The 16,524-nt window shown below is 36.2% G+C and overlaps 2 protein-coding genes across 17 annotated transcripts in view; one reads left to right on the plus strand and one right to left on the minus strand.

Annotated features, from left to right (window-relative positions):
* The window catches only part of LOC131670720 (uncharacterized), a 56,527-nt gene extending 46,406 nt beyond the window's left edge, over window positions 1-10,121 (plus strand). For 4 of the 14 annotated variants that reach the window (XM_058946560.1, XM_058946566.1, XM_058946567.1 and 1 more), the window contains 6 exons: window positions 457-584; window positions 1,911-2,087; window positions 5,857-6,156; window positions 6,226-6,486; window positions 9,115-9,248; window positions 9,330-10,119. In XM_058946560.1, the coding sequence (XP_058802543.1) occupies window positions 457-584; window positions 1,911-2,087; window positions 5,857-6,156; window positions 6,226-6,486; window positions 9,115-9,248; window positions 9,330-9,510 (1,181 nt within the window). In that variant the 3' untranslated portion in view covers window positions 9,511-10,119. Of the gene's footprint in view, window positions 1-456; window positions 585-1,910; window positions 2,088-5,856; window positions 6,157-6,225; window positions 6,487-7,124; window positions 8,987-9,114; window positions 9,249-9,329 lie in introns of those variants that run through there. The other 10 variants (XM_058946558.1, XM_058946559.1, XM_058946557.1 and 7 more) reach the window with 5 other exon arrangements.
* Window positions 10,122-10,207: 86 nt separating this feature from the next.
* Window positions 10,208-16,465, minus strand: LOC131670721 (xylosyltransferase oxt). 3 transcript variants are annotated; one of them, XM_058946573.1, is made up of 11 exons: window positions 16,162-16,465; window positions 15,190-15,358; window positions 14,820-15,114; window positions 14,607-14,749; window positions 14,369-14,535; window positions 13,989-14,300; window positions 13,135-13,635; window positions 12,801-13,061; window positions 12,449-12,736; window positions 12,119-12,391; window positions 10,208-12,045 (listed from the first exon to the last, which is right to left on the minus strand). In XM_058946573.1, exons 1-11 carry the CDS (start codon window positions 16,336-16,338, stop codon window positions 11,833-11,835), a joined length of 2,799 nt encoding a protein of 932 aa, XP_058802556.1. In that variant the 5' UTR covers window positions 16,339-16,465; the 3' UTR covers window positions 10,208-11,832. The 3 variants fall into 3 exon arrangements, with proteins under 3 accessions (XP_058802556.1, XP_058802558.1, XP_058802557.1); XM_058946575.1 differs by lacking the exon at window positions 10,208-12,045 and having other exon boundaries at window positions 12,235-12,391; window positions 12,453-12,736; XM_058946574.1 differs by lacking the exon at window positions 10,208-12,045 and having other exon boundaries at window positions 12,263-12,412.
* Between the last annotated feature and the right edge of the window lie 59 nt (window positions 16,466-16,524).

The following is a 16,524-nucleotide window of genomic DNA, read 5'->3' on the forward strand; positions in this document are numbered from 1 at the left end:
ATTATTTTAACATTGATGCAAGATAAAATTAAATTCCTCTCCGTTTTGTATAACATCATTACTAAAATTGAATAATTCTTATCAGTAAAATAAAATTAATAAAAGAAACAAAACATTAATGTTTTAATAATAATTGTTCGTATTTACATTTAAAATTTAGTTCTAGATAAGTATCGATTTCGAGACTATAATCCGTGTAACATACTTTTCACGCAAGCTTTCTATTTTTTTTCCTTCTAGATTAATGATTTTTATTTCACGAACTACACACACACACACACACATCCACACACACGCGTGCGCACGCGCACTAAATAATTCACGCGCGGTGAATTCGTGCAAATAATTAGAATCGACCGACCGCGCGTATTTCCATCAATTTAATTAAATTCCTAGAGTGTCTACAGAGAACAGACAGAATGTCTGATTAATGAATTGATGTTATTTTCACGGCAGGAATCAGTCGAAAATCTCGCTCACTATTCTTGGAACTGGACGCAACTGCCGCGAAGGCGGTTCGCCCGGTGACGCCTAATAGCCAACAGCCCAAAGTGCCAGCCGACGCGCCAAGGCGAGCACGTGATGTAAGTAAACACTGCTAGAGAGAGAGAGAGAGAGAGAGAGAGAGAGAGAGAGAGAGAGAGAGAGAGAGAGAGAGAGAGAGAGAGAGAGAGAGAGAGAGAGAGAGAGAGAGAGAGAGAGAGAGAGAGAGAGAGAGAGAGAGAGAACGTTGTTAATCATCTTTCAGTCTCGACATAAAAAAATACGTGTATCGTGCGCATTATTATAGTTTTTTCCGAAACACGTGTTTGTGTTTAAGCAGTGCAAGAATTTTTCTTTTTAAAAATTGTATTTTTAGTCGATATGTATTATTCCTAAAACAATTCATCTTTATTATTATTGTTTAATATGTTCACTGCAACATAATCCACACTGATTCGAGAAATCTTTTGATCCAATGTGGTTTATTTATTCCATTTGCTATATATTCCATTGAGTTTATAATTCTGTTTTCTTGCTTTATGGGCCCTAGCAAACAAACATTTAGAATTTCTTTTTGAAATGTTTATATAGAATTTTAAATCGTATATTTGCAGTTTCTGAAACTCAATATTTTAATAAAAACTTCTTTAATTTGGGAAAACATCCCTTTTCATATGCATATATGAGGCTTAAAAAATTATTTACTTATGTTTATAAATAAAATGTGGATGACCATTATGGCATGTGGACTCAAAGAAATGACAATATTATTTGCAGGCTACACGACTTACTATGGGTTAGGCATACTTAGAGTCTTACCTAGTCTACATATAAGGAAACCTGAAATAATTTTCGATAAAATGATCAAAATTTTTCACCCGGTATTTTTGGGAAAGATTTACCTATCTCTCCATGATAATGAACGTGTTAATAAAAATGTTTTTTCTTGCATTTCCAGTTAGTTTTCTTATTATTGGTTGTTACGAAAATTTATAAAAATTATGGTTATTCTTTCATACTTGATAAGCGGAACGTATTAGTGCTACTCACAAAAGAAATTTGTTGAGTTAACTACACTTTTAAAATAAGTGTTTAAAAACAAAATAAAAATATATTTAATAAGAAAAGAAATTTATTCTTACTTTGAGAAAAATGAAGAAATGAGAAAAATGGTCCATATTTTAACAACAAAAATGCATTATATCCTAAAAATGTAAGATTTATTTTTTATTAAGTAGTTCTCAGCTATAAATAAGTCTCTGTAAATTTTTCATCTCAAACAAACCAAAAATGGCAATTATGAACGTATCTTCTAAGCTTGGCGAAGAAAGTAAAGAAGCATCTGCATAAAATTTAGCATTAAAATTCGCCATACTTAATAACTACCGTGTAAGAAATCTATAGAATAGAAAAACAAAATATCATAGGCATTCATGGGACGACAAGTGTCGGATGACGTGGTGCGAAGTACCGACACTACGGAGGAGGTGCAAGTGGATGTATCCGACATATCGAATAAGTTTAAGTTCTTCGAGAGCTACAGGGAACCCGAACGTGCGCGCAAGCAGTTCCGGATCACACCACCACGAGACGGACAAGTCAAGGTTCGCTCCCGTTCGCTAACGTCAACAAAAAATGTTCTTTTTGTCACATCGAACTTTTTGAATCTCACAATTGACGGCTCGCTACAATTTATAAAAATTTTGACGACCTATAATTTCGTGCTTTAATTATGATAAATTGCAGCCTATTAAAGTAACAGCGTGTGTGTGTGTGTGTGTGTGTATTGAAAATTACAAAATCATCGGATGATGTCCAACCAATTACATTTAAACTTGAAGTCGTTTTAGAGGCAAACAAAAAGCGCTTTGCAAATCAATCGAGTGATGTGTTTTTCTGTGAGTTGTGTTAACAATACGACGTTGTTTTGTTGCTGCCCAATTAACCGGTTCGATAAGCTTTTTAACGCTATTAACAATTAGAGTAGATAAAAATATCCTTCACTAGTGACGATTCTATGGAATATTTTCCGATCTGCAATCTGCTCGCCGTATTCGTTAGAATTTGCACTTTGATATGGATTGTTTATGTCTGTTTTTGAAAGATTCGAAAATCATTCTTTCGCGAGTATTAAAGTATCAGATAAGAATCGACTGATTCATTGAATATTTGTGCCAGAAGCTATTATTATTCTGCTTCCTGCGTCATACAAATTTTTCGTTCTTCGTATTACTTTCATAAATTTCAGTTTTTGTTTATTAACAAACACTATTGAAATTCCAAAAATAAATTCTCTACTGATTTCTCTGTATGCTATAATATTTCAAATTTGTAGCAAGTAGTTCACGTCTCAAACGTGTCATGTATGAAGAGCTTGAAAATGGGAATTTAATCGCATGACCGCTGGATCAATTAGCTGTGTTAGAAGCTTACCAAATGAAGGAAGTACAAAAAAGTTGAGTGACTCGGTAAGAAGAATCTTCCCATACAAGAACTAATCCCCACTTGGAAATCATATTGCAATTTCCTCATAAAAAAACGATATCTCTAAGTACCTGTGCATTAACTAAAAGGATGACTCGGTAAAACTCAACGCGACACGTTCGCTAAGAAAAGGAAATCGTTAGGCAGCGTAATTACCGTAAATAAAAGCGGTGAACAATGGCGCGTATACGGGGTGGTAAATGCACAGTTGGCCGTAAAGGCGAGCGAATAATAATAAAAAGCCGTAAAAAGCGTGCGTGCGCACTGGGCGCCTTGTAAAAAGAGAAGAAGTGGCTTGCGAGGCCGTTCACTGGCGACGACGACGCCCGAATGTAACAAAGACCATGTGGCTGCGTTGGCAGAGCCAGACACTTGCTTTATATCGTTTCCATTTCAAGCCATGTCGATTGAAGTGTATTTTGTACCCGGCTGATCATTCATCAGGAACGCAAGTAGTATTCCAATGTCCAAACGGACAACAGCGCGTTATCGCACTGATCTATTTGAAGCGGTCTCTCGATCGAGATTACGTTTACAACGCATCGACTGATAACGCAAAAACCCGCGTCGTCGTTATCAATCGTTCGCGCGAGATTGATGTATATTTCGCCGAAAGCTTATCCGCGCGAACAAAGAGTGCGTCGACTCCGGCTTCGGCACTGGCCATAAACAAATTAAACTGACGATTAAAAGAGGAAGAAAGGGGAAGGCATCGAGCAGAATGTAAGCAAACGAACGTATATAGAAGCGGAGAGCAGGGAAAAGAGAAAAATAGACTCCAAGATGCAAATCAGAGAGAGAGAGAGAGAGAGAGAGAGAGAGAGAGAGAGAGAGAGAGAGAGAGAGAGAGAGAGAGAGAGAGAGACGAGGCGGGACGAGGAGTCGCGTACAAACGAGAGAAAAAAATTCTCCTCTTTTTTTCCTCTACTCGTCGCATCCGGCCGGTCTTTTTACCCTTTCGAAGTCTCCATAATCCAAATGCCACTGTTCTTGGGTAAAACCCTATAGATTGGCGATGAAAATGCATAATTTTCGGAATGCCCCAGCGCAACGAAGGCTGAGAAGAGTCGGTCGGGCGGGGACCTTCTCTCTCTCCGGGCCTTGTTGTCCTTGAACCCCAAGAGGGAGCGAGTGTGCTCTGTCTGCGCTTGGTTCGCAGGCGAGTTAATATATATACCGTTAGTGTGCTCACATCCTTCCAGTGGTGAGGAGCTCGTCTCGTTCTCCAAGGCCTTGAGGTTAGTCATTTCGGGGATTGTTTTCGTCTAATTCAATTTGTCTCTCGCCGTGACTCACGCGAATAATACGACGAGGCGTATCACACAACATCACGGTGGAAGAAGGGGACTGTCTCTCTCTCTCACTCTCTCTCTCTCTCTCTCTCTATCTCTCTCTCTCTCTGCATGGTAACACATCGCGGCGTCGGTGCACACAATCGAGCCAAGCAGTCGCGTCTCGAACGTCTTGCCCTGCAGGTCCCTCATTCTCTCCGTTCTGTTCTCTCGGCCGTGTTGTTTGTGTCTCTGCGTGTGGAAGTTAGTGTGTGTGGCAAGCAGCCTTCCGATATATACAGGTGGCTCACGGGGAGGTACGTACGTTGACATTTTTTCCCCGAGAATGGCCCGCCGGGGAGTTGGGATGGCGAGGCGGCTGACGACGTCACCTTTACGAGCGATCTACCGGCGACTTGGAAGCGAGCGCGGGGCAGCGCGAATTTCACACGTAACGCCCGCGGAAAGACGACGTATCTCGATCATGCAGCGTCGCGCGCGCGTTCTTTCGCACGCTGCGTCTGCCTCACGCGAACTTGACCTCGATTCCCCGGTAGCAGCCTCAAGTTCAAAGTCCGCAATTACACGCGCAGCAACGACAAAAAAAGCTGGTATCGTAAAGCATCCGACAATTGGCGAGGAAAAACACGCACTTCCATTCCCGGACAGCGCGCTGTCTATAAAACTTGCTTTCGCGCCGCGCACAATGCTCGTTTTCTCGCGAAAAAAATGTTTGCGAGTTTTGGTAGAGTGTGCAGATACGCATCCTGGACTGCTAATAGACGCCGCGCTTTCCAACTGCTTGTTCTCTTTCGAAGCCTCGCCGTCGATGCCTGCGCACTCGAAAGCGCTCTAGCTTTTTTCTCGCTCGCTCGCCTCTCCTCTAAACGTCGTTAACTGGAGTATGAAAGCCAAGATTCGAACGAAACGCTCGCTGGATTTATACGACTCGTGGAGGATGCTTGCAGTCCCTGAGACGTCCACGAAAATCTTGAAACATGCTAATGCGAGCCACCCACGACTCTCCTCATCTTTCTCTCCCGAGTAATGTACACCGCAGGAATGCGCCTGGCCGAGAGTCGGAAGAAAAGAAGGAGCGACTCGCGCGGCCGACTTTTCCCTTCCACGTACACGCGTCCGTCAATTTCTTTCCTCTATTTCGAATCAGCAAAGTCGACCAGAAAAGAGCAACGATTTAATGGCTTTGCACTCGGTTTTCACTCTTTTAATTGAGATAAGTATGCGCGCGTGTCATGACTATTTATCAAATGCGAAATTCAAATTGAAGACGAGAGAACAATCGTGTTTTCTCGCACGCGTGCTTTGAATTGTAAAGTAGCGTAGCAAGATTGATCGCGAAAGAGTTTACTGAGAGCAATTAGCAAATTGCTCAAGTTGAGTTCGAATTGGATTTTGGGTATCGACTACTCGAAAAAGAGCAAAGCATTTTTGACCGCGTGTCTCGTGGCTCAAGATGGCTTTTCCAATAAAAATTCAATAAATATAGTCGAGTGTTGTTTCCTTAATAACATGGAATGAGTAACCATTTGTGCTGTGTGCAGCTTTCTCCGTAAAAAGTCCGTCGGTCGATAAATGCGTCTTTGATTTCTGGAAACAGATGGATTCGCCGGACCGCGAGATCTACCGTGACCCGGAAGTCATACGCGCGGACGATCGCACCGAGGAGGTTGTGCGTACGGACACTGCACGCAAGATGCTCTCAATTTTCCGTCAAATGGAGGAGAAAGCCACCAAGGAGGACTTGCCGGATGGGCCCAAGCCATTGAAGCGATTTACGCCACCACCCGAGGATAAATTTGCCAAGGCGACTGCCTCGGAATCCGACGAGGACGAGGACGAAGCTGAAGAATCAGATGACGAGGAGCACAATCCAAATTATGTTAGGGCTTCCGACAAGGTATGACATTAAAAATTTTGGCATTGATTTCGGATGATCAGGTGCTTTTCTTTGCGCGCACACCTCTAGGTAGAGGACGAGTTTTTAAAGCAAGCGAGGACTGCGGCTCGAGCCAAGACATTACGCGCCAAATTCGAGCATTGGGAGACGAGTGACGAGAAAATTATTAACCAGCAACAGCAGCAGCAAGCTGAAATGGACATCGCTCAGACTGACGGCACCCAGCCTAGCATCGAGTCAGCGAGTTCACTTAGGGCTCGCTTCGAGTCACTTGGCTCGCAACCTACCGAAACGCCGCGTACAACCAAAGTCAAGGTCAATCGATTTGTGGTGAGTTCACACATGCATTCCATCAAGTCTTCCGTTGATAATCGTGTAAATAATAATTCTTTTTGCATGCGAGTTTGCAATGTTTTTTCGCGCTGTTTGACCCTCCAACTCGCGTGTTGCACCTTTATATTTTTTTAAGTGTGTAGCCATAACAATACCAAGTAATTGTCATTTATTCTTATTGTGCTAATTAATCTACAGTTTAGTTTTTAAGGTTGCGTTTTTTATCTGTTATTTGTATTCGATTCGGCATGTTGAATTAATTTTTTTTTTTTTCAATTTCCATGTTACTACTAATTTTTGCTGAAACGTATTCTTAACTAAACAAATTTAGAGAATTTAATAAATCTAGTTTATTCTTAACTAAACAAATTCATAACTAAACAAATGTTGAAATAAATACAGCAAAAATTAGTGAAAAACATTTATTTTGTAAATCATTACGAAATGCAGAAACCTGCGGAATGAGTTCAATGTGTAACCTAATGCTTGCTGATTGTTCATCACGCCGATGTCTTATTTTTCTGCTCTTTAAGTTTTCTCCCTTGTTTTCACACAAGCAAAATAAGTGTGTTGGCAATATTCTCAGCTATCGAGTAACGGTTCTAATGATTTACGATGTATTCTTCACGTAACAGTAATCGACCTAATGAAGACTGGAAACTGGATGCTACCGGGGCTAAATTAATGGACGAAGAGAGAGAAGCCCATGGGTGACGATTAAAAAAGGGGGGTAAAATGATATCATCGCATAAAAAAACAAGGAATTCAAGGACAGGAAGTAACTTCCAAGTGCACAAGCGATGAAATCTACATTAATGATTATTGATAGTGATTATTGCGTTTAACGATTATGTTAAAATATTTAATTATTACATTATCAAATGATGTGAACAGGGTTGAATGTTTTTTTTTTATTTTTTAAACATTGAAGTGTTGTATTTTGTTCTTCTCTTTTTTTGCCAGTGAGATATTTTTGTACTCTCCATTGACTATATTTTCCGTATTTTTTATCTTTGCCAATTAGATTTTTTTTAAGTTACTTACCATCATATTTTTACTCTAAATTACAAAAATATTCAACCCTGTATAACTAGTATATTATATAGATAGCGTTCTTTAAGTTTTTAGAGATGATTTTAACTTGAAACGTTGTGCGTTTTTAGCGGATTTTATCAATTTTCGCCGGAGATAATAATTACTTTGATCTGTTAATTTTCGTTTACAACTATTTGCCAGTGATTACAAAATGCACGCGCGAGAAGTATACAAGATAAAAAATACAAGCAAAGAATTGAAATAGTATTTAAATAAATGCAATCCAATTTGTAATGCTAACCAGTGCCAATATCAAGGAATTTTTATGAAGCTACTCTAATAATCACCTACAGTAATTTTTACAGAACAAAATCTATTTATGATACACGTCTAACTAAACAACATACACATTTTGTAAGCAAGTTTGTAACGAATCTATTTCACTATGCGAGATTTACAAGTCTTTTTATATAAGCATATTTCGGCTAATGAATATCATAAACTGGCTGATCAATCTAAAGCAGACCAAGCTTATGAATTTTTCACTGTTATCACAGCCAAAAGGCAATCCATTGGGCTTAATTAATTGAATAAAATGATACGCGCGCGCGCATGTCTAAGAGTGTACACATAGATACAAGAACTAACATTGAAGTTTCTTTTATATTGAATATTTCATGATATTTTTTATTAGTTAAACGAATAAATAATTTTTTCCAACCGAAAATTTAAAAAAGCAACAAAATGCTTTTAGTCATCGATCAGTGTATTATTAAATGTTACAAATGTTCATATTTTTCTAGCGATCGTAACAAAAAAATTATTTAACGCGTGAAACAATAGTAAATTTTTACTCGTTTTTCAAATTTTAAGAACAAAATAAGATTTCGTGCATTGGAAATATTATACACAAATATTCGTATGCCATTAATCAGATTGTAAATTAATGTAATTTGTACGGCAACCTGTAGAGAAATTCGTATGCTATTTAACTTTCATAAATACCTATACGAAACTTCTCAACGATTTTAAAATTGCGTTTGCTGATATATTGCATCATAAAATTTATAAGGGCACTCGTCTCTATATTTTTGTTTATGCATTTCTTCCAATTTTATTTCTTTTCTTTTTAGAGTACAAAAGTACTTAATAAATTAATCGTAAACATGAGTTTTAAGAGTAATCGTATAATCCAGACCGTCTACGTATGTACATGCCTAGCGATAAATAAGCTTATGTGTATAGCTCGTGCGTTTGCGTTTTGTTGTAATACTCCGAAAGAAAAAAACGAAAAAAAAAACATTAAAATGCATTATATATCCGGCTACTTTGTCAAAGCGCGTAATATTTTATATGATACACGCACACTGACAACTGTAGTGGATATGAAAAAAACCAAAAGTGAAAATCAAGTTTTTTGAGGGTCGAACTGATTTTTCTCAATAAAATGGAAATTGTACTTTATCTACGGCAAGCCTTTTACTGGACCTACTGATCACGTTATTATTTACACATTATTTTTTATTTCAGTAACTAGTTTTTTCCGATTTAGATTTTTTTGTTACTTTTTATGTTTTGACTTTGAAACAGGAAATCCAAGCAAACTGTATGGATGTATGTGAAAGCTGCGAGAAGAAAGTTTATCCTCTTGAGAAGGTTGAAACGAACAATAAAATCTTCCACAAACAGTGTTTTAGATGTCTGCAATGCAACTGCATCTTAAGGTATTATTAATTTTATTCTGAAACAAAAAAATCGCTTGGAATTTTTTTACAAGAAGAACAAACGCTATTCTATTGTTTTAGAATGGACACGTTCACGTTGAATAACGGCAAGCTTTATTGCATCCCTCATTTCAAGCAGCTGTTCATAACGCGAGGCAACTATGACGAAGGCTTCGGCGTTGACCCACACAAGAACAAGTGGTCAAGCTCGGCGACGACTCCGCAGGCGGCGTCAGTCGCCTTGCAAAACGGCGACGTCTGAATTCCATTTTTTTTATCTCTCTCACTCTCTTTCCCTTCCATTTTTGTCCCCTCTCACTTTATTCTTCACAATGCTCTGGTCTCAGAGGAGCGAGAGAGTTTTAACACTCTATTTTTTTACAAGTATTTCTCTGCATTAATTTTTTAATCATTATTTTACTACGTGTATGATGATTTACTCGTTGGAAAAAGAGCTGAGCGTGCAATATAAGTATGTGTGTAGATAAGGATTCGAAATTTCTTTTTTTATACATCGAAAGTCTCTTGCTAAAATCAAACGTAGTTCGAATTATTTCAACAATCAGTGATCGACTTTTTTATATGATATAGTTTAGTAGTTTTTTGTCTTGAACAACGAATTTAATTTTATATAGAATCGAGATGGAATTGTCGCATAGCCACGCAAACAAAAAAGTCGCGCGCTTATACGATTGTTATTGTACTTTATCTGCTATTGATTAACTATACAATTATTAGTAAATATGATTATGTCACGTTTGTATCATACAGTGCCACATGCGCTCATTATACTTGTCACTCTTTATACCCCTTTTACATTCCTTCGTTGATCAACTTGTGTAAAAGCTTTTTATTTGTCGATGCAATATATTTAATTACAAAATATTTTTATATCCCATTCGCTTTTTTTCTTAACCAAAAAAAAATTCTCAAGAAATTAAGCAATTATGTATTTATTCTGATTGCAATTTTTATTCAAATCAAATATTTACAGATGGATTGTAGTATATTGTACATACTTAACTCGATAAAGATATATGATAATCAACTTTTTTAACGTTTTTAATGAAAAGTATTGTAGTAGAATACAGATTTTAGATTACTTTTTTTGAGAAATCACTTTTTCAGTAAGTCGTGTGATATTGTTTTACGTCAAAATTACACATAAAATAGTTTTCTTTTATCAAGGATTACAATGATACCTTGTTATTATTACAATGATTATTATTCCATGAAAGTTCAATACAATCAGAGTATATCCATTGTAAATATTAAAGATAAAAATGTATATGTACACGTGTAATTATTATAAAAAATATTCATTGAAGTCGTCCTCACAAAAACGCCTCATAATACAGCGTTTATAAGGAATGGCACATTATTGTTCGTTATTTTATTTACGAAGGTTCCGAGTGATCGTTATTAATTAAAAAAAGTTTATCGATTTTGAAATTATCACCTAAACTGTACATAATAATACGTATACAAACTTATTATTTAATGTATAAAAAATACATTTCTAAATTTATCTTTTATCTTGAATCACAATTAAGTTTCATATTCAATATTAAATTCCAAAAAATTCTTTTTATAATTTAAATTATAAAAAGTTTTAATCAATTTTTTCTTTAATATATCTTTCAAAAACTATCTAGATGAACCATCGTGCTTTAACGTAACGATTATTGTCAGAGATCATCTCATATTTTTAGCCATTATTCAGTCACTAACAAACTGAAGTTTGTCAATTTTTAAATTATTGATGATTGATATTCTATTTGTGCAGGTTTCATAATAATTTTCGTCAAGGACATGAAATAACAATTGACAACTAACAAAATCGACATTGACTTATTCACAAAAACTTCACATTTATAGTTAATAGTATCAAACATAAAATTAGTTTGCTGGAACACATGTATATCTTTAAGTATCATTGATCTTTCATGTGTATATTTAATGAGTATGTAGCTATTACTCTCAATTGGAAAACTTATTTGAAATATTTTCTATAGCTTTATTCTATTTAATATGTTGGATTGCTTATCGTTCAAACCCAACATGGATAAATTCTTAGATTATATATGAAGGATGATGTATGTTTTGTTTTTTGATATTAAAATTTTTGATCAATTATCTACAATTACCTTCGACATTGAAATTGAGTGAGAATAAAAAATTTGATATTTTAACTCGAACGCGCACAAACTTTGATTTTTAACAAGTCTTTCTAATCATTATTGCTTCCCAAAAAACCAAGCAAACTGAAATTAATACAGTTTCAGTGTTCATCTATGCATCGTAATTGTGATAACTCACATAATGAAAAGAGGAATCATAAATTCCTGAAATACTTTCAAAAAGATCTGTGCTTATGACGAACCCTGTGTATCTTAATCACACACGCATGAATACTGAGAAGTCTAAAAAAATTGTTCGATCTGATGAACCTTAATTTACATATGATATGCTATAACATATACAGCTGACGATCACTCGGAATAATTGAATTTAATTGTATGACTATGTGGTAAGTAGTCCTACGTGAACAATCAAGGAAAAAAGCTAATTATTGTTATTGTTCTCAGCTCTGACACAAGCTACGAACGTCAGACTTGGGATCGGGACTGAGCGAACTCCAGTCAGTATTGGCGCAACGCGGCAATGTCAATCCTGAATGGCTCTTTGATTTGCGCGAAGGTCTCTCCTCTGTTGCATCACATATTCTCATTATCTCGTATTGGTTATCCACTAAACTATCTATCCAAGCTTCCAATTGTCTACCAACTCGTATTTGCTAAAATTCCAATGAAGAATTACGCATATAACATATTTGATTTTTTATGCATAACATTTACTTCGCTACACACCTTGGTATCAAATTCACTAGGATCTTTTGGATGCACATACGGCTTCAGCACCTCGAGCCATTTATGAGCCACACCACTAGATACATGATAATCATTTATCGGTCCCCTGTTAACTTCAGCCGCCTTTTCTCGTATGATCGGCATATTTTTCCAATAAGCCAATGGCGTCACAAGAAATTCCAAGTAAGCACAGACTTTGAAATCAAGAACCACGAACACACGCCAAATTCCAATGGCTAGTGGTTCGTTCAGCTGTGATTTTACGTGTCCATTCTAAAATCCAAAAATAAAAGCCTACATATTTGAATTGATATTCAATTAAATACTTACAGACATAGATTCTTCATTAAGATAGTTAATTTCAGCCACTCTATCCATTGGATCGAGCCATAGAATTGTCATGTTCTGCGGCATTATCGAACCCGCGTCAAACTCGTAAGACAAGACTGGATTCGACAGAGGACCGATACTTCCAAGAAAATTTCTAAACATTTGTTCTTTCTGATCGTAATCTGTATTCACCGTCAGACTCAAAGTTTTCGTGCTCCATGGTTTGTTCGTTACCAAATTCTTTTTCTGCTCGATCAAAACTTCAATTTGCTGGGGTACGTTTGATTGCTGTAACGTGAACAATCAAAAATTAATTTTTATTCAAAATGAATAATTTCTATTAAGTGCTTACCATGTAAGTTGACGATTCCAGTGCAAATTTCTCAATAGCCGCACGTACGAGAATACCCTTGAAGCGATTTTCTCGAAAATAGGCACTGATCTCAACCAGATGAACTTCTGTAGGATCAATTCTGTTATCGGAATGACCAAAGTGTAGATAGATGAGACGTGACAGCGAGTCACCAACTGTTAACAAAGCATCATCAGAAGGTGGACTGGTAACGTCTTGATGATAAATACTCTGCCAATATACGTCGTAGCCAGCTCCAGTCTGAAAAAAATAGCGACAATATTTTTTCGTTGCTTGATGAGTTTGATTTCTATAATATATAAATATTAATTACTAATGCGGCAGTAGTATTCAGTTTTTCCGGATACAACCATTGCTCAACTCTGTCGATAATTCTCTGATCAATCACCGGCTCAAATTTTCTTGCATAGAATAAATTCTTTTCAGCTGTGCCCTTGATTCGCCCAAAATCTTCCAATTTAAAATCATTTGGACTGCAACCACACCAATCAACCACAGCCTTGTACTGGCACTTGCAGCCAAGTTTCCGCTTCCAATTGGTTACATGCAAATTGTTGTCGATGTAGGTGTCGCAAAATCGTGAGTTTCTCAATGCCGTATGGAAAAACGACTCGGCTGGTAGTAATGTGTAGCGAAAAATTTCTAGGAGGCCAGCAATTAGTGGATCTGGTTCTGATTGCGAGACGTACTCTACAAAATCACGCGATAACGCTACCCAATCGCTACCACCATCAATCTGAATACCATTGGGTAACTTACGATCGCCTACTCGCCACATTCGAGCTTCACATTCTACGAAAGTTTTGTCTAAACCCTGTAAAAAGAATGCAATTGATAAAATGTTATTTATAAGTAATTCTTTTAAACGTAAATTTTTTAATTTTTATTCATGTTTTAAATTGCTATCACAAACTTATATATAATATAAATTAAACAATAAATACGAAATATCAAATTTTATTTGAAACGTAATGGATGTTACGCAATTATAATTGAAGGTAAACAAAGGCATTATTGATTTCATAAACAATTCATTATGTAAACACTGAGATAAAAATAAGCAATAACTGTATACCTGATCAATAGCAACTATACAAAATATAAGGCATTCTAAAAAAATGTTTTGTTATAAAATTCATGATCCAGGAAACAAGGTATAATACGTACCTGTTTAGTCAAAAATCTTTGAACTTCTCGTCCGTGCGACTTAACGAAATTCATACCCCTATTCCAGGTAAGAAATTCTACAACACGCTCGTTAGTTTTAATTGGATAATCAGACTCAGAAAGATTAACGAGAAAATCCCAGTCTTTTGAGTATAACAGCATCTGTCGTGCCGAGGTAAGGAACGTTGTGAGTAAGCTCGCGCCACCCCAAATGCTTGCATGTCGCAGCTCTGGACCCTTCGCCACTATTATATTTTTCCTTTTGCATTTTCGCTCTAATTCTAACATCTCACGGTACATGTAGTCTTGTCGCTGTAAAATTAATTTTAATCGTAATTTCAACCGATAAACGCGTTATTTCTTAACAAGAAGAAACTTACTGCATCTACGTGTATATAAAATAAATGAGAAGGATCATAAAGAATATTAATAAGACGTCTGACTTGTCGACTACCTCTTCCATTGACAGTCAGCAAATACGCTATTTTTACTGGGCTTTCATCAGTACTTTTTAAACTAGAATTTCTTGCTTCTTGCGGCTTGAATCCTAAAACCAAAAATAGTGAACAACATTTTCTATTGATCTTTCATAATGAATTTTCGTGATGAGTTTTATACTTTTGATGCCAATAAAAAAAACGTTTAATGTAAGGTATCCACCACAAATTTGCTTGGCATCTCCAGGACACTTCATATTACAACTAGAGTCTGGTAATTGATTTGTTTTCAAAGGTTTTTCCCTACCACAAAAACATTCATACCTACAATAAATAGCACTATTAGTAATACAAATATTCAGTGCAACGGATAATAAAATACTAAAGCACTTACGAGTATTCAACACCTGCATAAGGAAAGCCAGATTGCAAGCACATGTAGGCACAGTGCTCTGGTGAGTTATTTGTCTTGAGAACAGCATAGTAGTTGGGTAATAATCTGGACATTTTGTCATCTTTGAAGCAGCCCAAACTCTTGGGTGTACCATCAAAGCCCAGTGAATGTGGACAGGAAGACTGCAATTTTGTAGGATACAACAGATTCTGCTGGCTAAGGCACGTCACATTGACAATGCGCTCCTTGCACATTTGACTTTGTGCTCTAGTTATAGCACTCACTGCTTCCCTACCTGAAAACCATTATAAACAATATATTTTCCATTTCAAATAGTAATAGATGGGCACCTAAATATTTTTGAACTTACCAGACACTTCACAAGCTGGTTCAAAATTCAAAGATTTACGGTCAAGCTTAACTCTAGTAGTACGATTGTGATTGAGAGCTTTGTTAGAGCTGCCTTGTTTGTCAGGAGGCAATTTAAGCTGACGAGTTCCTTTTGGCAGCCCATCATCTTCTTCTCGAGATACATCATTCTGCAAAGCAAATTTAAATACAAACATTTTAATTAATAATAATTTAAGAACATTATACCTCATAAAATTACAATCTTTGATTAATCACAGAATATCAGACATCTACAACAGCAAAAAACTAAATCATCTAAGCCCAATTTTTCAAAAATATGGATACTTAATTTATACTTTTTAAATTAGATATCACTCAAACATTTCAAGTGAAAAACAGCTTCAATGTAAAGATTTATCCTTTATCTCTTTTTAATCTCTCTCATTTCTATAAAATAATTGAATCACAGATTTTGTTTGATGAACTAGCATACTTTAAGTCAAACAGTTATGATTTTATTATTTATTATTCTAGATGGTAAGAAATAACAATAATTAAAAAAAAAAAATTAATTTGCAATAATCTTCATTGTAGGTAACAACATTGTTGTTGTATGTAAAATACAAAGTCATAAAAAATGGATCATAAATATAAGTCTTGTTTTTAAGTATTACAATACACTTTCTTTTTAGCACATCATATCATATTTATTTGCAGGCAAAACATATACCCAAGCTAAAACTACATATATAGAATTCATGTGTCAAAGTAATTCATAAAAAAGCCAAGGAACAATAAGTACTAAATGTTGCTTAAAAGAAAAACCTAAATTCATCCTGTACTATCACTTTTGCAACATTATAAACTGCATACAATCAAGCAATTAAATAACTATTCACACACAAGACCATTCACAAACGTAAGAGAGAATCGCGCAATCATGCCATTGATCAGTTAGTCATCACACAGGAAAGCAGCAATAATAATTCACCTCGTCGAGAAAGGGTTTGTTGCCGGGTGTTTGCAAGCCTTGATTCTCGAAAGCAAGGAAAGTGTAAGCCAGGTAAATCTGAGCGCAGAGTAGCACTATGCCAAGTCCAAAGAACAAACGGTATTTCCTCAAGCAACTCGACGACCTGCTTTCCAGGTGAACCCTTGTCATCACCATGGCTTACAATTTTTTATATTTTATCTTGCTCGTCCATCGCGATTATCACTTAACGCGACACTGCGTTATGAGACGAGAACAAGCCATGATGATATAGAATGATAGGGTTGACTGATGCAAAATTCAACGCGCGACGCTTTCGCGAGAGACTGATGGCATTACAGTTACCTACTTTGACGGTTGGAA

The sequence above is a fragment of the Phymastichus coffea genome, unplaced genomic scaffold, assembly GCF_024137745.1.
Source record: "Phymastichus coffea isolate CEN01 unplaced genomic scaffold, Cenicafe_Pcof_1.1 PCOF00114, whole genome shotgun sequence".
In the NCBI taxonomy this organism is placed as follows: domain Eukaryota; kingdom Metazoa; phylum Arthropoda; class Insecta; order Hymenoptera; family Eulophidae; genus Phymastichus; species Phymastichus coffea.